We start from the raw sequence: 26,265 nt of genomic DNA on the forward strand, positions 1-26,265 counted from the left end.
GCAACATTATTTATCACTGAAAAACTGTACCTGGATTGGGTGACTCTGAGTGGAAAAAGCCTGTTGGAAAACATGGGCATTGGCTTTCCTGTGCAACGTGTCTCCTGTCATAGAGCATGTCCCTTAGGGGTACCTGGAAGCTAACTTCACAGGCTGGAAAAAGAAGTCGTTCCTATTGTTCATTAGATTTCCCTACCCTGGGGTGACTGCACACATTCACATGGTGTTTTTTTTTAAAACACAATAAAAGAGTTTAATAAGGTGTCCAGTTTACAAAATAAATCTAAAAAAATCAATAGCTTTTGTTTTACACCAATAATAACCTGGCAGAAAATGTAATGGGAGGAAAATTCCATACACAATCATAACAATAAATATGGAATACCCAGGAACAATTCTCCTGAGGTGTGTTGAAGTCCTAGACGAATGCTTTACAATTTATTTGCAGACGGGAAGACATATCATGTTCCTCAAAGGAAGCAGCTGATATGCAGTTTGAGTTTTCTGTGTTGCAACTCTCATTACACTTGTATTAATTTGTTCTGGCATCTGTATTCCCTAAGCTCAATGTATTCCATTAAGCTCAATGATGCCAAAGACTCCGTGTCATTCCCTGCTGTGTTCTAGTGCATGTCCAAGTTCCTGGATCCATTCACATGGTCCTGTCCCTTATAAATGAGGGTGCCCCTTGGAATAGAGTTTCAGAAGTTGCTCCTAAATGACTTTAAGGACTTTCATTCAAATAGACACACTGTCATCCTTTCCTGTATCCTTCTGAAAAGCTAAGTGAACCTGGCGCTAGGTTATGGCTGACTGTGCTCCATGAATGAGAATCTGAACCTGGGGCCGTTGGTGATAGTTATGTGGTGTGGGTGTGCAGTCATCAGCACATTTAGTGTCCGTCTGCAAACTTTCTCTTCCATGCCTATCCAAGAAAGGTCAGAGTACTTACAGCAACGTGTAGCAGGCGGCGAATAGCTTTGTTGTTACCTGAACCACAATAAGCCATGGCCACGGTATACATTCCAGATCGTCGAAGAATTGGATCCTAAGAAATAATTCAATATCAATCATCAACTTATTTCAGATAGTAACTTCTACAGGTTTAGTTTCATCCATCAGGGGAGCTGGTTTTAGGTAAGAAATGAACTCAAGGAGCACCATTTTGTGGTTGGCAGTTCTCTACACAAATGGAGAATTAAAAGACTCTAATATGGTAGTAGTTAACTGCTTCTAATTCCCAATATTCTGTGCAACATGCCTATGCTGCCTCACACTTTTTATAAAGTATAAACTCAAGCCCAATACCAACACTCACTGCCCTATGATTCTCAACTTCCATTTGTCAAACAACAAAGAAGCTTGCTTCTAATTCTACATTCTAACTTGCTTTTACCTTACCACTTAATTCTTGGCCACTGAGCACTGAGTGGAAGAGACATGTAGTCTGATAGGTGAGCAAAATAATTTGTTTTATCAATAAACTATAGCAGTGGATGTTTTTATCAGATTACAGAGGACATTACTGTTTACCACTGACTACCTACCATATACAATACCATTGTAAAAACAAAACAAAAGGCAAAGGAAAAAAATCTCACCCAAATAAATAAGTATAGAGATTGGCACTGTTTTCTGATGAAAAAACAATGAAGTAAACTTTATGTCTTATTAAATGATTATGAAATCATCCCCAAAACATTATTTCTAAAAGAAATCAACTTATATATTTCTAAAGAATTTTTCTAAATCTGCTTATTTGAAAAATCACTGAAGTCTTGATTAAATTTAAAATTCTCAAATTAGCCCTGCTCACCTCTTTTAATCAGTGTTTTTCTTTCCTAAATTCTATAAGGCTTTATATATCTTTTGAGAAGTTTTATCAACAAATGTGCCTAAGAGTTCTGATAGGAACAAAGATAATTTCCAGTAAAGGTTAAGTGTTTCTGTAAATGCTGGATATAATAATGCAGGTGAGGAGGGTGAGGAAATGCAGGGAAAAAAGGATGAATAATATGTGACCTTATCACGGCAGAGAGATTCAATGAGAGCATCAGCCTCCTCCATCCTTCCGTACATCACTAATGCTATGCCAACTGCAAGACCACGTAGAATCTTCTCATGTTGAGTTTCCTGTGCATAGCCAACCATGTCCTCAATAGCCTGGGCATTTTTAGAGCCCAACATAACCAAACCTAGGGCCAGGCCAGCTGCTTCCCCTAGTGAGTGAAAAGCAAAACATTAAAGAGTACGAGTTATGTACGTATAAAGTAAATAAAACATATCCTATTGGAAGTGCTAACTATTAGCATCAACTATCAAAACAACCATTAGCTTCTGAGAGCATTGTTTCAAGTCATCAGACATAAAGAATAGTTTATGTGGAAGTACATCCATATATTTACAGCTATTTTCGTTTTAAATCTTGATAGGATACACTACAAAATCCTACAGAGATTTCAAAGGAGACATTATGGCAATATTTTTTCTACATTATCACCTAGCAGTAGAGACAGCCTCAGGATACAAGCAGATCACTCTAATAAACTTCTATTTGCAAAAGTCAGTTATACAGACATACACACAAGACATACCATTTTAAAAAGCCTATATATCACAAAACATATTTTTATAAAATGAGTTTGATAAATGGGGCAAATAGAGAAATCTATTCCTATACTTCCTAAAAAGAATTCTCTACAAATAGAGAAATCCATTAGATTTTTAAGAGACCACAAAATATAGGTAGAAAACAAATATTACAGTTACATTAATTAATCCTAGAGTTTGTTATCTTTGGAAAGAATCACTTACCTGTCACAGCATCATCCTGATAAAGGTTTGTTTTTAGCAAATCATACACATCCTGGCGTGCAGTCCCCATGGCAGCCAAACCAAGGCCCAGACTGCCACCATGTCGAACAATCTAGAGAAAAAGGATGGGCTCCATTTATTTGGTACACTGCACTTAAAATCCAACTTTCATTCTAATTTCAAAATACGTTGTGATATTAGGCATGGAAAGCAGCTGGCCTAGGAAGTATGATCAAAGGATACAGAGGGCCAGTGGTAACCTCACCAATTTCAGTTTCAAAAGAATGCTGCTTGCTGATGCAAAATAATAGTGGGTTGAAAAGGAAATGAAAAAAATGAAAGTGGAGACAGTACAGCTCTCTTTTAATAAATTCACATGAGAAGGGGAGGAGAAAGATGACAACAACTAAAAGGGAGAAGCAAGTGGTGAGGAAAGATTTTTTTAGGATAGGTGAGACCTGAAGATGCTTGTGGACTGAGGGAGGCAGCATAGAAGGAAACTGAAGATAAAGGAGAAAAAAGTTTCTTCATAACTTCATGGTTATGAAGAAAGTGGGAGAAAATGGTGTCAAGACCAAAAGTTAGTCTTTATTTGAAGAACACTTTTGTGGTGATCTGTTACTTCTGAATGTACGGTATCCTTTTATTGGTGACAGCACCCCACTCCTGCTTGGGGAATATTCCTCCCCACTGGTTCGAGTCTTGGTGGAACCATCACTTAAAATAAGCTCCCATCTTCCCCTAGCGAAAGTGTGGGCCTGTGACCCAAGACAGGCCAATCAGATGCTCCTCTGGAATTTTAATCTTTCTTAGGTGGAATGACCCAAGGACCAAAAACATTTCAAGTTCATTCATCCTGACAGTAGTGCCCTGAAGAGATGATCCCATTACTTCTTGTTATCTAGATTCCTAGAACTGCCCTGTGCTTAACCTTTGTGAGAACTGGTTCATCAGCTTTTCCTTTAATTAAATAAGCTACTTCCAATAAACTCCTTGTTTAAGCAGAGGGTTTTATTGCTGGTAACCAAAAAGTTTTATCTGACAAGAAAATTTTTACCTGAGACCAACAGAGGAAATGAGGTAGAGATATGTATAAACTATATGATTTGTGGATAGGGGGTTTATTAGCTGAGAAAGACCTTCCTACTGGCCTCAGTCTTTTCACTGAAGTAGGACAGAATTTTCTGGCTCACTTAGCTACTCTCCCGATAACCTTCTAAAAGAGACTAACATAAAAGTTAAAGTCTAAAATCCTAGGTGTCAAGGTTCCTTAAAAAAAGAACAGGGCTGCTTAGTAAGTTTTTCCAAAAGAGTTACATTTAAAAAACCATCGAAGTTCAAACAAGCAAGATTCTGATTCCCAAAAGAGTACATGCAATTTCTTTGGGCTTTAGTTTCCTGAAAAATAATAGAATTAGGCTAAATGATCACTAAAGTCACTTATATAACATAACAAGACTCTGAAGTGTGGGAATACAACACATATTTTATCAATATAAATATCTGGTACTTTATTTTGCTCCTCACACACAAGGTTTAAAGGACTGAGAAGCACAATTTTAGCTTATAGAGAAGGAGAGGAAACTACCTTCAAAAGAAAAGATTCTAGGGACTTCCCTGGTGGTACAGTGGTTAAGACTCCATGCTCCCAATGCAGGGGGCCTGGGTTCGATCCCTGGTCAGGGAACTAGATCCCACATGCATGCCGCAACTAAGGAGCCCATATGCTGCAACTGAGGCGCTGGCCAGCCATAACTAAGGAGTCCACAAGCCACAACTAAGGAGCCCGCCTGCCACAACTAAGACCCATGCAACCAAATAAAGAAAGAAAGAAAAGATTCAATGAGAACAGTACTGGTTTGGGAATCCTACAAAATTTCTATTCACTGAAATAATTTGGCAAATTTAATGTTTCCCTGGACTTTTTTTTTTTTTTTTTTGCGGTACGCGGGCCTCTCACTGTTGTGGCCTCTCCCGCCGCGGAGCATAGGCTCCGGACGCACAGGCTCAGCGGCCATGGCTCACGAGCCTAGCCGCTCCACGGCACGTGGGATCTTCCCGGAGCGGGGCACGAACCCATGTCCCCTGCATCGGCAGGCGGACTCCCAACCACTGCGCCACCAGGGAAGCCCTCCCTGGACTCTTAAGTAATGGGAATTTATTTTTCCATTCTAATACTTACATCATTGCTGGCATTCTTAAGCTGGTTAAGCAGATAGTCAATTATATCACCCCCATGATTGGCATGAATGAGACCTAGTGCATAGAGACCTCCACCTTCCTGATAGGCTGATCCTGGAGACGTGTCCTTGGGAAGATATGTTGCCATTAACTGTAATGCTTCCTTCTCATGACCCTGTAAATTTGAGCCACCACAAAGGTGTCAGTAAAAGAAAGTTAGAGAAAAGAAGATGTAACATTTTCTATGATTATTGCTTTTTCTCCAGAGTGAAGGGGGAAGTGGGGCTCTCTCCTAAGCAACTTTATCACTCACACAAGAAGACAGCCTTTAAATGACCCAGTCACATCCTGGTTAGAAACAAATGCTGCAATTCCCACCCCCTCCTTGTTTTATAACAGTTCCCCAAATTCATCTTAGATAATGCAAATAACTTATTTCAATTCATTTTGAGAAATGTCTTAGCTAGTCTTCACAGGAAAAAGGCTTCCACTTTTTATAAAAAAAACAAACACACATTTCTTCTTTACTTTATCCTTCCCTGTATGAGGACTGACCCAATTTAACAAAATGTACCTGTCAATGAATTATAGTAAACTTTAGTTTTTTTCTTAACTCCAGGAAAATTGCTTCTGTTCTGATGCCTGCTCACAGTGATCGGTATATATTACCTTATGAATTACACCCAAACTGGCCGTGGCTGTAAATTTTGCCCAGTTAGTGGCTCTGGCTAACCATTCCAAGTTATCTCTGTAAGAAAAGGAAATTCAGCAACACTACTGAAATGAACTCCATAAAGCTTTTTATAACGCTAACGTCAAAGCATTAAAATGTTCACCTTGAGCTGTTACAAATCATTTTACTTTATGGATCTCAAGTTACTGATGATTCCATTTTACCTCCTAAGTTGTTCTTAATATTTTGAGGACTTTAAAAATGCATGACATGTAATTCCACTATGAACAAAAGCAAAACTGTATCAAATTTCTAAGCTTAACGTATTTCATTCAAAAACCTATATTCAAGGCAACTAATAGAGAAAATTAATTTTACCTCAAAACAAGTAGGCATATGCAGTTTAAAAAATTTATAAAATAGAAAAGTAGAATTTAAAATTCAGGACTGTCAGGCAGGGAAAGTTCCCCACATCCATGTGACAATGTCAACAGAGTCTCTGTCAAAGACAATTTTAAACCAAAGTGGGAACCTACAAGCATATTTACCTAAGAAACTGGTCACTGGTAGTCCCACAGTGCATAAAAGAGTTTGCTATAACAGTTGCTGTGTGACACACAGAGTTCCTTACCGCATCCTACAAAAACAAATACAGATTTTTATCATTAGCAAAGTATTCCTACAAACGCAAGCTTGCATGTGAACACACAGTAAGAGGCCCTGTTTTGTGGTGAAAACATGAATAAACTGAACTGGTATTTAACATATGAACCTTGGATATTTCTTTTATAAACATTAAATAGCTAGCTTATAAAAAACAAGCAAGTCAAACAAAGTTTTATTTGTGGTCTTAACTTGAGGTCAGTAGTAGATTTTGGGTAGGAATTTATGCAGCAGACTTTCTAATTTTTGGTTTCTGAACAGTTCGCCATTTCTCTTCAGTATCTTGCTCAAGGTCTCCAAAGTATTGGGGTAACCTGAGGAGCAATGCTGCACCTCTTCTGGCACTGTAACTCTGGCAAGCACCAAAGTTATTTTGTTCATTTTTATTTATTTATTTATTTTTGCGGTACGCGGGCCTCTCATTGTTGTGGCCTCTCCTGTTGCGGAGCATAGGCTCTGGACGCGCAGGCTCAGCAGCCATGGCTCACAGGCCTAGCCGCTCCGCGGCATGTGGGATCTTCCCGTACCAGGGCATGAACCCGTGTCCCCTGCATCGGCAGGCGGACTCTCAACCACTGCGCCACCAGGGAAGCCCCTATTTTGTTTATTTTTAATGAGACTGCGTTATAAAGATAAACATCAGAAAACTGTCATAAATGCAAATTATATTATTCTTTTTGCCATCTGTAAAAATTATTTTGAAAGTCTGGAGAAGCATGATTACATATACCTCAATCAAACAACTATTTAGTAATGGAATAGTATATGACAATAAAAAATGAATAAATGACTTTGGGAAAGGATACTGGGTAAATAACACAGGCAAGGCAGGAAGATTTTTTTGTACTATGTATCTTTTTATATTAAAACATTTTTTGAACCCGATGAATAGATTATCTGTTCAAAAATTAATATTAATAATTGTTAGGATCAATATCTCAACAAAGGTTACAATATCAAGGTAAGAACCCCTATTCTCAAGGAGTCTGCAGTTCAGTGGGAAAAACAAACACACAAATAACCTGTATTAATGTTCTGATTGTGGTATTTGTCCAAATGCCACACGTATACATTCAAATAAAAGCTAACTTAAAAAAAAAAAAGCCACTAAACTTCCCAATCAGAGACTAGCACAAAAAACAGGAGCTCAATCAATATTAATTCCTTTTCTTCTTCAACAAGATCAAGCATTTCTCCCATTGTTATTTTTTTTAAATACTTATTTCCTTGATCAGGAATAAAATGCAACAAATTATTCAATAACAAATATAAGTATTTATTCAACAAAGAAATAAATATAAAAAAAGGCCTCCATTACAGATGAATTTCCTACCTTTGTGTTTTTTAGAATCATGAGATCTGTGTTATTGTTTCGTATTAAAAACTGCAGATGTAACTCAATAGCCATTTCACCACTTAGAATTTTAATCATTTTCAAAGTCTGATCCTTGGGCTCTGGACTCTGCCGAACAAACAAGAATGAAAATTACTGTATTACTGAAATCCAGTAAGCTAACTTTATTTTAACAGCACTAAACCAGTGAAATTCAGTCATACACACAACAAAACCCATATTTTAACAGTAGGATCTAGCAAACTCATGTATCATTTATTTGAGAGAAAGTAATTTATTTCTTTATTAGATGCCATTGAGATATGATACCAGCTTGATGGAAGAATGCAATTCATTCCAAACTCACTTCCAATATAAAATATTTTAATATTAAAAAAAACTGTAAAAGAGTAACTAATTACTGGTGATATGCAAGGAGAACTACTTTATACACAACCAACTTATAGTTTAGGTGAGAAACTCCCTCCTCCAAATTGAGAAAAAGCACCTTTAACAAACACATATATATGATCTCATGAACTACCAAGCCATCAACACAACTCTCCAACCATGTGAAGAAGAGTTGAAATTTATATACCTGATAACCAGAAACCAAAAATCCTGATGGAGGAAACATTTACATCCAACAGACCACTGCTCTAATCCTTGCCCCACTCTCCACACACCATGAATACTAAAAATAAAGACAACTAAACTACCCCCTCCCCCTCTATGATAAGTTGCCATTTATTTGTTAGAAGCCATACTTTTTTCTCACCCTGTGACAGGTAATTCAGAGTTATTCTGGACAGAGTTCATTCTTTGATAAGGATCTAAGGATTTTATTTCTTCTAAGTCAAGTGCCTTCTGGGATTGATCTTTTTTCTTTTTTGGCTGTGCTGTGTGGCTTGTGGGATCTTAGTTCCCTGACCAAGGATTGAACCCAGGCCCTGTCAGCAGTGAAAGCGCCGAGTCCTAACCACTGGACCACCGGACCACCAGGGAATTCCCTGGGATGAATATTTAAAATTTTACTTTTTATAGAAAATCCATTTTTATAAAATAACTTTGGTATCAAACTTAATAATAAACCTCCATAAAAGCAGGTATGAAACACTTTTAAATAATTTACAATATAGTGTGGAAATATATGTTTAAATGGCAACCTCAACTTCAAAAAGCACACTTACCACTTCTGGTGTCTTTCCTACAAGTACACTACCTGTCTTTTCTTCTGTTTCCATTGAGTCACTAAAAGGAAGAGAACCAATAGTTACTAATGCGATAAATCTTTTCTGAATAGTATGTGTGGGTGGCTTTTTTTTTTCCTTTTAATCAAACTGAAGGTCTGAACCATGTCCAAATTAAATATCTTGCAAGGAAAAAACAGTTAATTACTTCTTAAGTACTGCCATTAGGAAACGAAAAAGATTGTAAAATAAGATGGAGGCAACCCAGTTACTGGATTTCCACCAAATAAATTCATAAAAACACGCAAAGCAACTAACTAGGTTAGCAAAATATATGGACAACAAAACCAGGTGACAAAGTATCTCCCAGATTCCCAAAACACGGTCAGGTGAAGATACACCACCACGAGCCACAAAGACCAGTCTGAAGCAAAGCAGCTGGAGCCTCAACAACTCTTAAACGAACCAGCCGACACCCCCTTCTAGGTCAAAGCACTACACTGAGGAGAAAATGCTGGGCACAGAATCCAAATTAAAGTGGCAGAAATGAGGGAAAAAGAAGGCTGAAATAAAAGTGAGAAAGGAAACAGAGCCAGGAGATCTCAGAACACAAAGACACCATTTTGTTTAAAACTCCACAAACACGATAAAAGAGGAAATTCTAGAGAACAGGGAAATTAGGAAAACTATCCTAAATCAAGCCTCCTTTGTAAATATTTAGGAAAACTAATTTCAGTAAAGATAAACCACAGAAAAGGATCAAAGTAAAATCCCATTCACTATTATAAGAAAAGATTATTTGAAAAGAGGTCAAAGATATGAAGAAAACTTTTACAAGATATAAAAGAATATTATATATCAGAAATGAAATAATATAACTAGGGAAAAACTGGGAATGGAAGAAGAAGGATAATTACTTCAGAAATTAAGATCAACTCAGAAAGAACATGAAAGCAAATAAACACAAGAACAGGAGAGGGTAAGGAGAAAGACAATTTTAAAATCAAAAAGAAAGAAATTAAATGCTATTACCCCACGATTAGGAACAAAGGAAGAATGTTTGGATTTCCTGACCAATGCAGAAAAAAATAAAGGTGGAAAAGATATGAAAGTTATAAAGGAAGAAGTAAAATTGTCTCTGTTCACAGATGACATGATTCCTATGTAGAAAATTCTATAAAGGGATCTATAAAAAAAATTTACTAGACCTAATAAGTGACTTAAGCAAGGTTGTGGGATTCAACATTAACATAGAAAAATCAATTGTAATTCTATATATTAGCAACAAACAATTGGAAACTGAAATTTAAACGTACCACTTACAGCAGCATTAAAAGACCTAATATACTTAGGAATAAATTTAAGGGAAAATGTACAAAACTCCTGTACTAAAATCTACAAAAACACTGTTGAGAGAAATGAAAGAAAGCCTAAATAAATGAAGATTACAAGATTACTGACTTACAGTAATTTTTATTAGTTCTAATAAAAGTGTTAAAAAAGCTGAGAATGGGGACTTCCCTAGTGGTCCAGTGGTTAAGAATCCGCCTGCCAATGCAGGGGACACGGGTTCGAGCCCTGGTCCGGGAAGATCCCACATGCTGTGGAGCAACTAAGGCCGTGTGCCACAACTACTGAGCATGTGCTCTAGAGCCTGTGAGCCACAACTACTGAGCCCACGCACCTAGAGCCCGTGCTCCGCAACAAGAGGAGGCACCACAGTGAGAAGCCCCCGCTGGCTGCAACTAGAGAAAGCCCGGGCATAGCAACAAAGACCCAACACAACCAAAAATAATAAAAATAAATAAATTAAGAAAAAAAAAAAAAAGCTGAGAATGTTTCTAACTGTACAAATATGTAACCCAAATGCCTAAAATCTAGCCCAACCTACCCCACCTGAGTTTTTTTTTTTTTAATTTATTTATTTTATTTTTGACTGCGTTGCATCTTTGTTGTCGTGTGTGGGCTTCCTCTAGCTGCGGTGAGCGGGGGCCACTCCTTGCTGTGGTGCACGGGCTTCTCACTGCGGTGGCCTCTCCCGTTGTGGAGCAGGGGCTGTAGGCGCAACGGGCTTCAGTAGTTGTGACTCCCGGGCTCTAGAGAGCAGGCTCAGTAGTTGTGGCAGACAAGCTCAGCTGCTCCGCAGCATGCGGGATCTTCCCAGACCAGGGCTCATACCCATGTTCCCTGCATTGGGAGGCAGATTCCTAACCACTGCGCCACCAGGGAAGCCCTATCTGAGATTTTTAATTTACCTGATTAAATAGCACACATGCTGTCTGGCAAGCACCCTCCCCATCAGACAACCACTTCCATTTCTTTCCATAAGGGTCCATTTCTTTGGTTTTCCTTAATGTATGCAGCAGAGTGCAAAACAGAGCAATAGCTTTAGTAAGAGGCTAATCTATGAAAGCTAATGGTGAAATTTATTCTTAGATTATGTTGTCTATAAATATCTATTCCCAAAATGAAATAAAGATTGTTGAATTAGTTCTGATACAGAAAAAGATACTTTTACCTGTCTTTCTCTGATCCTGGAACAGTACCCGTATTGGTGGATCCAGGCACAGAAGCAATAGGGGTGCCAACAGTTCGAAGATTCTGGATTACAGATGACAAAAACTGCTGGCTAGCGCTTTCATACAAATCAAAACAAATCTGATAAGCCATCAGGAGGTTGTCTTCCTTTACCAGTTTTTCTAAGATATCACTCACGGCCTGAGGATCATCTAAGAAAATTAAGCACTGAAATGCAGATAAAGAACAATTACATAATAATTGAAAACTTTGTCTACAAGATACTTACAGAGTAATAGTCAACAAATATAAGTAAAGGCAAACTGGGGCAGACTAACTATCTAGTCTAGCATTCTATTTCTGATCCTGGCACCAAAGTTTTCCTGAAAATGGAATCTGCCTTCCATAAGAAAATCCATACAACTTATATTCACAGCTCCTAACACTGTGCCTGGCAATCAGCAATATTCAATAACCAGTTGGTGAGTGAATCTTGGCTTCTTTAAATCTTATCCATAAATCGCTATCAAGTGCTCTGTAGTAACTTATTTTCTGCTTTACCATAAATTGTAGGAGTCGTTCATTCATTTAACACATTGTATTGTGCTGGGCCAGGACAAGAGGCACATTTTAAAATGACCATTTTGAAGTATTTCTCTTACTACTCTTAGGATTTGCCACATGTTTTAACAAAATCCACCCAATAAATTTAGGATTTTTCTTTTAAGAATTCAATTTAAATTTTCTTGTTCCCTTAAGCAGCAAATAACTCAATTTCAAAATGAACACATTAACCAAAGTTATTATAAATTAAGAATAGGAAATTATGGAAACAAAATAAATGACCAATACCAGGAGACTGGTTAAGAAAGGCAAAGTATATCCACTGAATGACTACTGCACAATCAAGAAAGAGTTTGTATAAGAATTTGTGAAATGTCAAAACATGAAAAAATGTTAAATTGAAGGAAATATATAATTGATACTGTTTGCTTCCAGGGAAGGGAAATTGGGAGCCAAAGGAAAGAAGTGTCAAGAAGACTTTTTACTGTATATCCTTTGATTCTTCACGAATTTTGAATCATGTGAATGTAATATTATCTGTTCAAAAATGTATTTTAAAAATGTAAAATAAATTTAAAAAAATTTTACAGGGACAAGGAATAAAATAGCTAAAAGAAATAAAATTACTTCTGAGGAATAAAACTGAAATACATAGAGGAAGAAAGCAAAGGACTACCGTTTTTCATGTAAGTTTTTAAAAACCATTTTTAAAACTATTAAAAACTATTTAGAAGCAAACAAAACTCCAAAAACCTCTACAGAGAAAAGTGAAAGGAAATATACTGTTAGGTGGACTTCGGGTGACATAAAGGTGGATATTTTTCTTCTAGCTTTTTCTGTGTTTCACACTTGGTTTAAAAAGCATCAAAAACTATATATAAAATAGATAAGCAACAAGGATTTACTGTACAGCACAGAGAACTATATTCAGTATCTTGTAATAACCTATAATGGAAAATAATTTGGAAAAAAAAAAACCTGAATCACTTTGCTGTACATCTAAAACTAACATAATACTGCAAATCAACTATACTCAATTTTTTAAAAAAGCATTGAAAAAAAGGATGTATTAATCTAAATTTTAAATATGTATAGAGGATAGAAACACATATTGAGAACACATTATAATGAAAATATAACAAACCAAATGCGTGATAAAATGCTGTGCTCTAAGCAGAATACAAAACTTTGTCAATAAAACACAATCTAGCCATTGAAAAGAATGAGGTAGCTCCACATGTGCTAGTAGGTGGAGGAAAAACAGTTATGAATCTTTTAATTGGGAAAAGGCCAATGGAAAGGGAAAGATACACTTTTCATTTTATATATTTTCTATACTGTCTTAATTTTTTTTAAAGTGTGCAAGCAAGTCCATACAATAAAAGAGATAAAGAAAATATACCCAAAGGTCTTGTCTGGTGTTTGGGGAATGAAACCAAAGATAATTTTTATAGCTGAAATTCTTTTTAGAAATGACATAACATAGGTACCGTTTTTATCTTTTCTTCTACCTTTTTTTTTTTTTAATCTCATTTTCAAAAATTTCCTTAAATGCCTGGATTATTTTCAAAGTGAAAAAAAGAATACATAGAAATAACATATTATAACAGATTTTTAGTTTTGAGAGATTCAGTTTCTATCAGTAAAATGGAATATAAACGCATAAAGTATCTTCACAAGGCTGTTGTAAAGATCAATTGAGATACATGTATGAAACTGTAGTGACGTGATGTTATATAATATAATGTAGTGAGGCATGGCTCAGCAGTACAGTGTAAAGTAATGCAATGTTATTACCTGACAAACATTGATGAAATCAGGTTTCTCCAAGTTCATGTAGATTTTAACTAGAACTCTCAGTACTTTATTCCGAAACTGTTTATTCTGCATTAAAGACATGCAGAGCTTGAGGCTATAAGCCAGCATTCCTGGGACATCATTCTGAAAGAGATAATTTGAAGAGATATGATTATCTGGTTACTGAAGCATGTTTATTTAGAAATCAAATTATTTTAATCGATATTCTTTAGTCATTCTAGGCAGCTAAAGATTTATTTGCTACTTAAACAATAAACCTTAAAATTTTTAACCATTTTAGATGAAAATCTTAAAAGAAAATTACCTATTTCCCTGTCTTCATGAAAAAAAATAGGTTGAAAACAATTAAATATTTAGTGATCATCCAGGATCATGACTACATGACCATAGTATACTATAACTGTGGTGGTGCTGTTAATTATTATAAAAAGATCTATACAGCTGTACATATACCAAGTGGCTATGCTTTTCAATTGTGTCTGCCTCTAGTCTTGCTAATCCTCAAGACTTACCGCCTATACTCACTGGCCAGGAACACAATGTGATAGAACTATTCTCCAGCTCTGAGTGACTCAAGCTTTGAGTGCTGTCACATCTAGCTGGTGCTCTCCCGAGGAAATTTTGACTCCAGATTATTTGTTTATTTATTTATTTAATAAATTTTAAAAAAATTTTTATTTATTTATTTTTGGCTGCGTTGGGTCTTCACTGCTGCGCTCAGGCTTTCTCTAGTTGTGGCAAGCGGGGGCTATTCTTCGTTGCGGCACGTGGGCTTCTCACTGCAGTGGCTTCTCTTGTTGCGGAGCACAGGCTCTAGGGGCATGGGCTTCAGTAGTTGTGGCGCACAACTACTGTGGCTTAGTGCTCCGCGGCATGTGGGATCTTCCCGGACGAGGGCTCAAACCCATGTCCCCAGCATTGGCAGGTGGATTCTTAACCACTGTGCCAGCAGGGAAGCCCCTCCAGATTATTTATGTTTACCTTGCGGTTCTTCAAAGCATACCCAATATTTGAGATACTAACTTAAAAAAGTCCTTCAACATAAATAAGCATACCCAATATTTGAGATACTAACCTATAAAAGTCCTTCAGCATGATAAGCATGCTGAAGAGCTACAAGTGTACTTCTCAAAAAGCGAGTTGAGAAATTAAAAATTCACAAAATTCACTAATTCGAAAAGATATACACACCCCAATAGCAGTGTTATTTACAATAGCCAAGATATGGAAGCAACTTAAGTGTCCATCAACAGATGAGTGGATAAAGATGTGGGGTGTCACACACACACATATATACATACACAATGGAATACTACTCAGCCACAAAAAAGAATGAAATTTTGCCATTTGCAGCAACATGGATGGACTTGGAGGGCATTATGCTAAGTGAAATAAGTCAGACAGAGAAAGACAAATACTGCATGATATCATTTATATGTGGAATCTGAAAAATACAACAAACTAGTGAATAAAACAAAAAATAAAAGCAGACTCACAGATAGAACAAACTAGTAGTTATCAGTGGGGACAGGGAAGGGGGAAGGGCAATATAGGAGTAGGGGATAAAAAAGGGTTATTATAGGATTATATGAAATCATGTGTGTGAAACTTTCGAAAACTGTAAAGCACTATAAAATTTAAAGATAGCTTTGTTCAATGATTAAAAAAATATTTTTTTAAAAAAGCAAGTTGTGACCTATCGGCGTATACATTATGAAATCAACTTAACGGGACTAGCATTTTTTAAAAAATGAAATACAATTTTAAAATATCAGGATTACATTGTAAGTAGAAAAAGTAGGTATTATTTCATCCTAAGTTACATCTATATGTACATGTGCACTGGGATGTAAAGTAAGACGCATTTCTCACTCTGCTTTATTCTTTTTAAAAAAATTTATCACCCCTTTACCTTATAGGGAATAAGGCTTCACTGCCTATTCCCCCAGTGGATTATTCCATTTGTGCAGGAACTTTGTTGGTCTTGTTTGCCACTGTATCTCCAATGTCTAGAACAGTGTCTGACACATAATATGCACTCAAAAAATATTTGTTGAATGAATAAAAACAAATATTTTAGTTCTATTCACCTGAAGACAAGGAGAAACTACAACTGCACAAAAATCAAACAGAGCAAAATAAGGGCCGTTCTATGACACTGGGTCATTCATTCATTTACTCATTTAAACTAATCTTACCACTGCTGCTAAACACTGCCTTAGGCTTTGGAGACCCAGTGGTGAAAGTACCTATCCTTAAGGAGGTTATAATCTGGTGGACCTAGCTGGACCTAAGGGTTGAGGAGGGTATGGCTGGCAGGGATTGACAGAAGGATCTGTAAACAAATGACAGTTGAGCTGAACTGTGAATCTTGAACAGGAATACAGCAGGTAAAGAAAGAAAGGGAAAAGGATGTTTTTGGCAGGGGCAATACTTTTGGCAAAGGGAATGGGGTATGGTACATCTAGCAGAAGAGACAAGGTCAAAATGGCTGGAGTGCAAAGAGCTAGCTTGTGGAAAACGATAGGTAGTGAGGCAGGCAAAGTGGGCATGCAGATCAATGTCCATTTAACTCAGTCTTGCACCTCTCTGACCACTTTGGTTGGTGACTTACAACTGTCATAATTATTGCAAAACACCCCCAAACCAGGAATGTAGCTTACAGTTTTAACCATGATAAATGCATTACAATAGTAGTTTACCCATACAGTCTTCTTAAAAAGGGCAGGGTAATTAAGACAACTTCCCCATGCAAGATCTCAAAGGAATAAATGTGGTAAGATAAAAGCAACTATTTGACAAACACAAAACACAGCCAAGGTTCATTTATAAACATAAAATACATATATTTTATAAATATAAAAATAAAATTTTTCGCAAAAGAGCACCTTATTATATCTAAGTTAGATTTTCTTTTCACTATCCGTGCAATTTTCAGTTTTAATTATTTGCTCTGCTGATTCTTCATCAATAGCAACCTCTAAAATCCCATCATCTACCTACCGACTCAAGTATAGTCTTCTCAAAGACGTCCAGTCTTCGTGTCTCCAGAGCAATGCCGATAGCTTGCTTATACTTGTGATCATCTAGACATCGTTGAAACATTTTATTCACAATGCCTTCCAATCTCTGGTCAATTGGTTTTTTTTCTCCTTCAGGCAAATCTGCATTTTCCACACACTGTTTGGTGTAGTGATCAATGCACTTTGCTATAGAGAAAATAAAATAACTCTGATCAGATGGTAAATTGGGCTATACTACTAGAAAGGACAATGCCTACATTTATAATCATAAAAATAACTTATGGGATGACTATGGAGTAATGAGCAAATTTCAAATTTTTTAAATGCTGTAAGTTATACCTTCAAATTAATATTGTTCCGTTCGTAACAGTTACACTGCAGGGCTACACACTAATTCCAGTAAGCTGACATTATTTAAAACATTTCTAGGACTTCCCTTGTGGCACAGTGGTTAAGAATCCGTCTGCCAACGCAGGGGACACGGGTTCGAGCCCTGGTCCGGGAAGATCCCACATGCCGCGGAGCCACTAAGCCCGTGCACCACAACTACTGAGCCTGCGCACCTAGAGCCTGTGCTCTGCAACAAGAGAAGCCACTGCAATGAGAAGCCCGTGCACTGCAACGAAGACCCAATGCAGCCACAAAATAAATAATTTAAAAAAAAAATTTCTCTTTTTACTGTTTATTATTCAAAATTATGTTATTCAACTTGACTAAGTTGCTTATTCTACAGAGTTGGCTACAAACAGCTGCTGTTTTCACTCTCAAACACAAACACTTGCCATGATTGAGGATATTAACAAAAACCCTATTGTAGCAATTATCACACGGCTATAAATTACACTTCTTCACATTAATGAAACTATCAGATCCTTGATAGTAGAGAGTCTGTCTATGACCTGAAATGTGCCACAGGTTCTAAAGGCAATCCCAAGAAGATTTCCAAAAACCTTTCCGGCAATCAGCTAAAATATTCAGTCTCAATGTGAGGTAGGTTGAACCTATTCACATATACTTCCCCTCTCCCCCAAACAGGGAGTCTGAAAATTCATGCAGCGGTGCATGTGCATAATTTGGCTTTCCCATTTCACAGTGATTTGGGTGAATGGGGAGGATGAGGCAACATACCGAAGGGTATCATGTTTACAACTTACACTACTTTACAATCATAACTTAAACTTTTTAGGAGCAACCAAGAAAGGAAATTTCCCTAAACCTTCTTCCACCTTCTTAAGGAAAACAGCCACTCAAGCTGAATGACATATATAATAGTTATCCTCTCTATAACTCACTGGCCTGTCACCCTCCCTTTCAAAGAGAAAGGTACAAGGAAAAGGTTAATTAGTTGCAAACTATAGCCCCAGGAAACAGAAATGATTTGAACTAGGATAAAGAACTGCTGGTCTACTAGATGGCCCATGTTAATGGGTCTATATTTTGGGGGAAGCAGAGGACTTTTATAAATTGGAATATACCACATTCAGGGTCCATCCAGGTAGGATTAGGCAGGTTCAGGTACAGTTAGTAAGAACTAAGTGGCACTCACAAGCAGACCTTAAACAAGTTTGGTTGCAGAAAATCTTCACCAGGCCCTAATATGAGCTTTTTGAACCAAATGCAGTTGTGAGGAAACATTCCCCTACCTCATCAGAAAGGAATCTCAGATTTATAACATTTGGGGAGCTTTCCTTAGTTAATAACTGAGGAAGAAAAATGTTACCTCCCAGGTTTCAAATGAGACCTGTGCTCTGACTTACCAGGTTTATGTCATAACTGTATTCCAGAACCGAGCTTCATTCCTAGCTGAAGTCTTATAACAATCGGGAGAAGATTGAAAATTCTAGCCTTGACTTTTCTGAGTGTACTGTTTATGACATTCATTAAGAGCCTAGGAAGGCTTTCCTAAATTCTATTTTATATATTCTCTCACAAATCTCACTGACATTTAAAAAAATCCATTCTAATAGTCCCAAGAAAACTAGAAGGGTGAACCCCATTTCCACACAAAGAAAAGCAAACAGAACTGGTCTACCAGTCAACAATCACCTTCTACAAGCTAAGACTAAGATGATACATAGGAAGGCATCTACCACCTCATAGCCTCTTAGAGACCAGCTGTCCTGATTAAAAGCATCATTTGTAAAATGTTAACATTGCAAGCACTTGCAGATCACCACAGGAAAAAATTATCAACATTCATCAAAAAAAAAATCCTTCAAATAAGAAAGAAGAGATAAATGCACTTAACTCACCATTTCTAACTTAATGTAGGGAAAGTGCTCTGGTTTCAAATGATACGGTCTATTCTTTAAAATCATCTGTTCTTCCCACAGGATTCACAGATGAAAACTCCAATTCAGTGAGTTCCCAACAACAATAAACTTACTTGCAACATTCTCACACCATCATGGCAAAAAAATTTTAAATGTGAACACAAAATCTTACTTCAAACTTCAGGGACATTTGAAAAGTACCTCTCTGGACTGCCTTGTGCAGCATTTCCCAATTTCTGAAAGAGAATACCAATATTCTCCTTTTAAGGGTTCAGGTGAATAATGCAGATCTCCTCTTAATCAGCAATTCAAAAAACTATACTATACACATTTGACAGAGAACACACTCTTGGGCTCTCTGTAACTATGATCTAAAGCTTGATAGTCAAAAAGACACGTCTGAAGGGTATGCAATCCCTTCTTTCATCTATTAGAACAGGAGTTTTCAAACATTTTTAAAGCTACAAAAGCTTTGAACGAACTCTTACAGAGCTGGTTCAACTTACAAGACAGAGAATCCCAAACCTTACCTGTGTGCTACCCTCTCACTTCAAAAATACAGAAGCAAATAAAAAAACAATGGCTACTAGTAGAAACAGTATGGATTTCGTAGTGAGGAAGCCTGGGTTTTAAATTCTGACCCTCCTATTTAACAGCCATGTGCCTTTATCATCTTGAAACCCAAGTTTTCTCATCTGTAAAACAAGGCTAGCTCCTTCTTCACAGGGCAACTGTGGAATAAACTATGCTATGAAGAACGACCAGTACAGTGCCTAGTACAATGGAAACACTCAATAATGGTTTCCTGTGTTAGAAACAACTCTATAAATTACTATCATTTAATTTCTGATATTCACAATAATCTGATTTAATTTTTTCATATAACAGTATGCTCACTGGAAAAGAGATAAACATAATCACTGAGATAACTATCTTTGTGTTAAGTTGGCTGCTTCTGAATAATTTCTTAGATTCATTATTAAAATATTTTGTGAGTAGAGTGTCTTTATTATTACTGTTATTCATATTATTGTTCATTAGGACAAAAAATAAAAGCACAGAATTCTAAGGCAGATCTAAAAACTCAGGCTGCATAAAATTACTGTAGAAAGATTATGAACTTTCAATTAAAATGAAATGTGGCAACCTCAAAGATTCAGGGAAAAAAATGCTATATGTACTAGAGCAAGAAAGAAGCCAACAAGATAAAGCCTTACTAGATAGAAGATAATTACCTATAATAGTCTCCACATATTCAGAGTTATCATTGACATTGAAGAGGTCACCTGCTCCAAGTGCATAATTCAGAGACTCCTCAAAAGCCCCCAGGTGATAAAATACTTTAGATGCCACTAAGGCTGCAAACTGCCGACTCCGGAAACCTTCATCTTCATACAAAACTTCTCTGAAAGAAATTAGGAAGTATAGGCCTAGTTCAAACTGTGGTTCTCCTTAAAAATTCCAAATCTAAATACTCAAGCCGCAATTTAGTGACAGCAAATCTCTAAATGAATTAATAAGCCACAAGACCCACAGATAATTAAGGTTGATCTACTTTATTCCAATTTATAGAAATAAAGTAAATTCTTACATTTTGTCTACAGACTCAGAAATTTCTGCCCAGAAGTCATTGACCACTGCATTCAATTTGTGTAGTGCAAATTCCTGTAGAAGATAAAACCAAAATTCGATTTTGAGACAGACTTACCATTATACTTCCTTAAAAAAAAGTTTCCAACAAATCAGTGGCCAAATTCTAAGTCATATTTACTAAATGACAAATACAAAAGTTTACCAACTGACTTTCCATTGGGCTTACATACTTCCTTTCTGTTTTCAATCATAAAACATAATGTCATTCCTTATCATACTGAACATTTTTCTTCTTTGACAGTATGTGTAAGATTGACTCTAGGCTGCTGGTTTGGATATAAATGAATTCAGGTGCCTAGAGCCAACTGAAGTATATTCCAAATTTTTGTCATATGAAAATAGTTTTAAAATATGTGATACAGAAGTAACTTTTTGTGATTGCCGTTGATAAGAAAACTGGTGTGTGTGTGTGGGGGGGGGGTTTCCAGGTGCCACACTGAGATTTATTTGCCTCAGCTTTGTTAAACTCTAGGGAAAACCACTGCTGTTGCCAAAATACTGTCCTGTCCTTTGGGGCTAGATTTCAGTGACTAGGGATAGACTAAGTAGGACGGCTATTTTAAATGGTGGAAGATATACAGTTATCAGTAAATTCAAAGAGCTTCAAAGTACTCATATTAAGCCCAGTTAATTTTTCTTCAACTCATACCTTAAGCTGTGGTTCTTCTTCATCCAGAAGAGAAATTATTCCAGCTATAAGACAAAAGGTATATGATTATGAAATACATATCCTAAGATAAACTAATGCTTAGTCAAAAATATATCAAGAGTTGGAAAAAAAGTATTTTTTGAGGGGTGACTTCACTAGAGGAATCATTATTTTTCTTTAAAACTGAAAAGGTTTATATTTCAAATTTTAAGAATTAACTATGTTATCAAACCCTCATAATACCATATATATCACATTATTTGCCTAATTCAACAGTTTTCAAAGCATGGTTCCTGGATCAATTAGCATTAGCATTACCAGGGAACTTGTTAAAAATAAAAATTCTTGGCCGCATCACAGATCTACTGAATTAGAAATTGTGGGGATAGGGTCCAGTAATGGAGCCATAAGCCTTCCTTGTCATACTGATATTCATTACAGTCAATCACTGGCCTAATTTACTGACCAAAACGAGAAACTTTCCTACACAATTTTAGAATAAAATTATTCACACAAAATAAACCAAGAGTTATAAAATTATTTACAAAAGCAGGAGTATTTAGTCATCAACTCACAGAATAAAATAATTCGATTATTTCAAGATGCCTATATTAAGGCACCTCTGTTGTAATCACAAGTAACCTAGAAGGTTTTGCTAAATGATGAGCAATCTCACTTGTTCTGACTTCAATTACCGAAGCACAGCATTCCCCATGTGACCCTGAGGTGATTAGCACTAACACTGGGGAGTAAAGGAAATAACAGTCCTCTCCAAAAAAATGCACCCTGAAATACAGTCATATATCAAAGGGATTATTAGAAAAAAAGACGTGGGAAATTACCGTCCTTGGACCATGAAGGAAACTAAACTGTCTCTCAGATATGTTTTCCATGTAGGTCTTAAAATCATTCCGGAACACTGAGCTGGAACACTGAGTTGAAACTGTGAGCTGATACAAAGTGTCAAGGCAACTTTCCTTAGGAGATGTAGCCATTTCTAACTGGTAAGTGTAGGTCTGCCAAATAGCTTCAAAATTTAGCAAACAAAACTATGCCATGGTTCTAGCTAGGGCATACTACTGTTCAAAAAGCATTAAAGCAGATAAAAGGAACTTCTTGGTACTCTAGGTTGGTATAACAAACCCAGAACAGAGAGGTTGAATTGACAGCATGAAGAGAAGACAGATTAAAGAATGCAATCAGGGGAGGGGAGGGGGATTGTGAACTAGTGACATCGAAGAGCTGATAGACAAGAGTACCTTAAATGTGGAACAGATCATAAATGGCAGAATGCTTTATCGAAACACTAAAAATGCTACCCATTCCCTTATCATCAATCAACGGTATGTCTGAACTGCTTTTACCAAAAGCGGTGATGGATTTCTGTATACTCTGTTTGGTTTCACTTATGACTATGTTATATGGTTGTCCTGGCTTAGAAATGCAGCCGTTGTCCGTGGAACACAACTAAATCAAATACCTACACTTCATACACAAATATTTCTCATCTTAAAAACAACAGAACTCACCTTTAGATGCGGGACGAGGCGCACCTGGGGAATGGGGAATGTTTCAGGATGCTAAAAAGTTTCTTATGCCATAATATGAAGTCAGCAGATATTACCTAAAGTTGCTGTATCAATTTATAGCATTATTTTAAATAGCATATTATTTATAAATATAAAGGTATGCTCCAGAAGACACAGCTTAAAAGTTGAAAACAGTTGCCTCAATGAATAAGGGAAAAGAGGAGTGGGAGACTATTGTTTTAAAGCTTTTACGCATAATTTTCCTTTATTATGTTAAAAAAAAAATTCATTCTCACGTCTCCCTCCAGTAACCACCTATCTCTATCTCTCCGCTCCCTTTCACAGCCAAACCTCTTGGAAAAACTTAACAGTGCATGTTGACCTCTTATTCACCACTGTGTTCTTAGTACCCTGCAAGTGCCTAGGCAATAAATGAACAAATAAACTGACTAATCCAAACTAGTACCTGTTAGGTTCTGTTTAGCACCCGGGACAGATCCTAACCCATAGAGAGCCAAAGGACAGGAAACCAAGTGACAAAAGGTTTGGAGCAGAAGCTGATAAGTAATCTAGTAAACGTAACCAATGACAGTAACGAATACACGCTATGCTATCACCACCGAGTCTCAGAGTAAGACCTCAAAAATCATTAGGTTTAAAGTCTAGTAAATCCCCACCAAGTGTTGTTTCAGCCTCTACTTAAAATACTCTGGTGACTGATTTATTGATTTGATTAGCTAACTGATTTCTTCATTCGAGAAATAATTCTGAACTTCTGTCATCTGCTTGGCAGTTGTTCTAAGAATTATGAAAAGTTTTCCGCCCAAAATTCTACCACAGAGAGAAAAACAGTAGTCAGGCAAGTAAACAAAGTAATTACAGGACTGTAATGAAGAGAGGGGACAGCTGAGGGGGAGAGATGCAGCATGTTTTAATAGAATGATCAGGAGAGACTAACATCTGAGCGGAAACTAAGGATTGAGAAGCTAAGGGAAAACTTGAGGAAGAGGAGTTTAGAAAGGGGGAAAAGAATGGGACAGGGCCTGAGATAGGAGAGAAACTGACATATTCAAGGAACAGAAAGGCCAGTATGATTAGGGTATAGAGAGGAAAAAAGTAGTACAAGACAAGCCAGGAATCAGATCATGTAGGCCTATAAGCCTGGATTTTATTATAAGCACAATGGAAACCACTGAAGGATTTTAACCAGAAAAATAATATTATGTGATTACGGTTTAAAAAAGAATACTCTGACTACAGCACGAAGAATGGACTATACGGAGGCAATTGTTGGAAAAACAAAACCTTAAGGCTGTCAAAGCAAGGCAGGCAAGAGATGAAGGTGGTGTGGGCTAAGTAGAGGGATCTGAAAAACAGTGAGGCCTACGTCTACAAGCAGCAAGAAATTTAGTGCTCATTTTCTCTTTAGAGAACTCCGACTGGATGGAAAAGCTTTTCCTTACATTGAACTAAAATTCATCTCCCAATCATTTGTAACCACTGGAGACAAAACTCTAATCCCACGTACACGTGACAGCTCTTCAAGTCTTTAAAGAGAACTATTATGTCTCCCAGGGTCTCCACCAATTTCTTTAAGCAATCCTTATAAACACATGGTTTGGAGCTCCTTACAAGTTACTGCCCTCTGATTATCAGTCTGTTTAGAGCAAAGCACTTGTGGGGCAAGTGCAGAGTAAAACAGGACGAGAAAAAAGTTTGTGAGCAGGCACGAAAAAAGGCACCGAGGCTGTGGACAGCTACGTGCACATCAATCTGCAGCCCGGGACTTAAAAATCTCCACTTGAAACCTGACTTCTACAGCTTATCCCGCTGCAAACGTCACTCCACGATCTACGCACACAACGGTTAAGTGTAGGAAACCTGCCCCAGACACCCGTGAGTTCTTTCTTCAAGGCAGCATAGTTAGCATCTAGCCTCAAAAGCACAGTTGGATTCTCAGTATAATGTCTGCTTTCAGGATGCTGTCTTCACCGAACACGAAAGTTCTCTGGGTGCTTTAACTAAATATCCTTAGAACAGACCCAGAAACGACCCGCCTCAAGCCTAGTTTAATTTAGATTTCCCTCTAAAGAGAAAGGTGCTAGGTCAGGTCGAGAAGTACTTAAGTAGCATGGGCTGCCTTACAGTCCGGCTGCACTGGGGGACCATCCCACCCTAACCACCTGCAAGGAAGGGCTGGGCTCGGACGGGCCCACATGGTCAACCGCCGAAGGAAGAGAATTAAGGAAAACACGTCGGGGTCGGAGAAGGGCCCAGGAAGCCCCTCGTGTCCGGCCACGGGGGTGTGGCTGCGGAGGAAGAACGAGCCGGTCAACCCAGCGCGATTCCCCCGAGCCGGAGGGGGTTGCGAGGGCCCCCGGAGAGCCCGGGCCACACTGCCAGCCCCCGGCCCGGGTCGTGAGCCTCGCGCAGTGAGCAGCCGCGCAGGCCGGTGCTCCGCCGGGAGGTGCCCAGTCACCGGCCCTGACTCAGCTAAAAGCCGGCGTGGCGTCTCCTCCCTTTCGGCGCCGGCTGCGATCCCACTCACCGGCTGAAGTGATCATGGCTGCGCCCCGTACTAGCCCGCCCGCTCGCTCCCTCGCTCGCTCGCCGCACCGGCCGCGCCGTCTGTCAACTCCCTGCCCGCTCGCTCCGCCGCGCCGCCTGACTCCCCGGGTGCCCGGTTCAGTCAGTCGCCTCTTCAGGCCACCGGCTCGCTTCTCATCCAGGACCCCGCCCGCCCCGGGGCTGCCTGCTGTCCCGCCTGCCGCCTGGCGCGAATTCTCCCCAGGCCTGTGTCTTCCGTGCCGCCACTGCCGCCCCGCCTCGCGAGGGAGGGTGCACGGAGAGCTCCATGGTGTTCTCTAACCCTCCTCGAGGTCAGCGATCCCGCGGGAATGGGAACCGTCGTCCGCACCTGGGATCAGGCTTCAGAATAGCCACCCCTAGAGAAAGGCCTCCCTCCCCCCTCCCCACCGTCACCCGCCATTGCTGAGAAAAACGGGTTGAGGAGAGGTGCTCGCGGGGCTCATAGCGCCACCTGCTGCTCGGGAAGTCTCCCTGCAGCGCCCACCCCGCGCCCCAGCCAAGCCTTTAGGGATCCCGGTAGGGCAAAGAGCGTTTTCTTAGAAGGGTGATTTTCCATTTTTTTTAAAAAACCAGGGCCCAGCTTCCAAAGAAACCCAAACATAAATGCTTTACAATCATAGCACGATGAATCCCTAAGCAAGCACTGGTTTATAATAAAATTGAACAATGAAGGTTTTTATTTACATTTGTAATAGTTAATACTGTACATGGTTTAAAAATCAGAAATATAAAAAGATATACAGTGAAAAGTGTTCTGAAGGAAAAACAAATTTTCCGTTCTTGTCTTACATCTGAC

General features: G+C 38.1%; 1 protein-coding gene across 2 annotated transcripts in view; it reads right to left on the reverse strand.

Moving 5' to 3' along the window:
* PSMD1 (proteasome 26S subunit, non-ATPase 1) overlaps window positions 1-25,592 on the reverse strand; it is a 104,326-nt gene extending 78,734 nt beyond the window's left edge. Inside the window, exons 1-15 of one of the 2 annotated variants that reach the window (XM_067740251.1) lie at window positions 25,429-25,592; window positions 21,352-21,395; window positions 20,641-20,714; window positions 20,285-20,454; window positions 16,757-16,962; window positions 13,733-13,876; window positions 11,373-11,599; window positions 8,855-8,915; window positions 7,665-7,793; window positions 6,217-6,305; window positions 5,665-5,743; window positions 4,997-5,170; window positions 2,815-2,926; window positions 2,023-2,219; window positions 953-1,048 (exon numbers count right to left, since the gene is read on the reverse strand). In XM_067740251.1, the coding sequence (XP_067596352.1) occupies window positions 953-1,048; window positions 2,023-2,219; window positions 2,815-2,926; window positions 4,997-5,170; window positions 5,665-5,743; window positions 6,217-6,305; window positions 7,665-7,793; window positions 8,855-8,915; window positions 11,373-11,599; window positions 13,733-13,876; window positions 16,757-16,962; window positions 20,285-20,454; window positions 20,641-20,714; window positions 21,352-21,395; window positions 25,429-25,444 (1,818 nt within the window). In that variant the 5' untranslated portion in view covers window positions 25,445-25,592. Of the gene's footprint in view, window positions 1-952; window positions 1,049-2,022; window positions 2,220-2,814; window positions 2,927-4,996; window positions 5,171-5,664; window positions 5,744-6,216; window positions 6,306-7,664; window positions 7,794-8,854; window positions 8,916-11,372; window positions 11,600-13,732; window positions 13,877-16,756; window positions 16,963-20,284; window positions 20,455-20,640; window positions 20,715-21,351; window positions 21,396-25,428 lie in introns of those variants that run through there. The other variant, XM_067740253.1, reaches the window with a different exon arrangement.
* Between the last annotated feature and the right edge of the window lie 673 nt (window positions 25,593-26,265).

Source organism: Pseudorca crassidens, chromosome 6, assembly GCF_039906515.1.
Source record: "Pseudorca crassidens isolate mPseCra1 chromosome 6, mPseCra1.hap1, whole genome shotgun sequence".
Lineage (NCBI taxonomy): Eukaryota > Metazoa > Chordata > Mammalia > Artiodactyla > Delphinidae > Pseudorca > Pseudorca crassidens.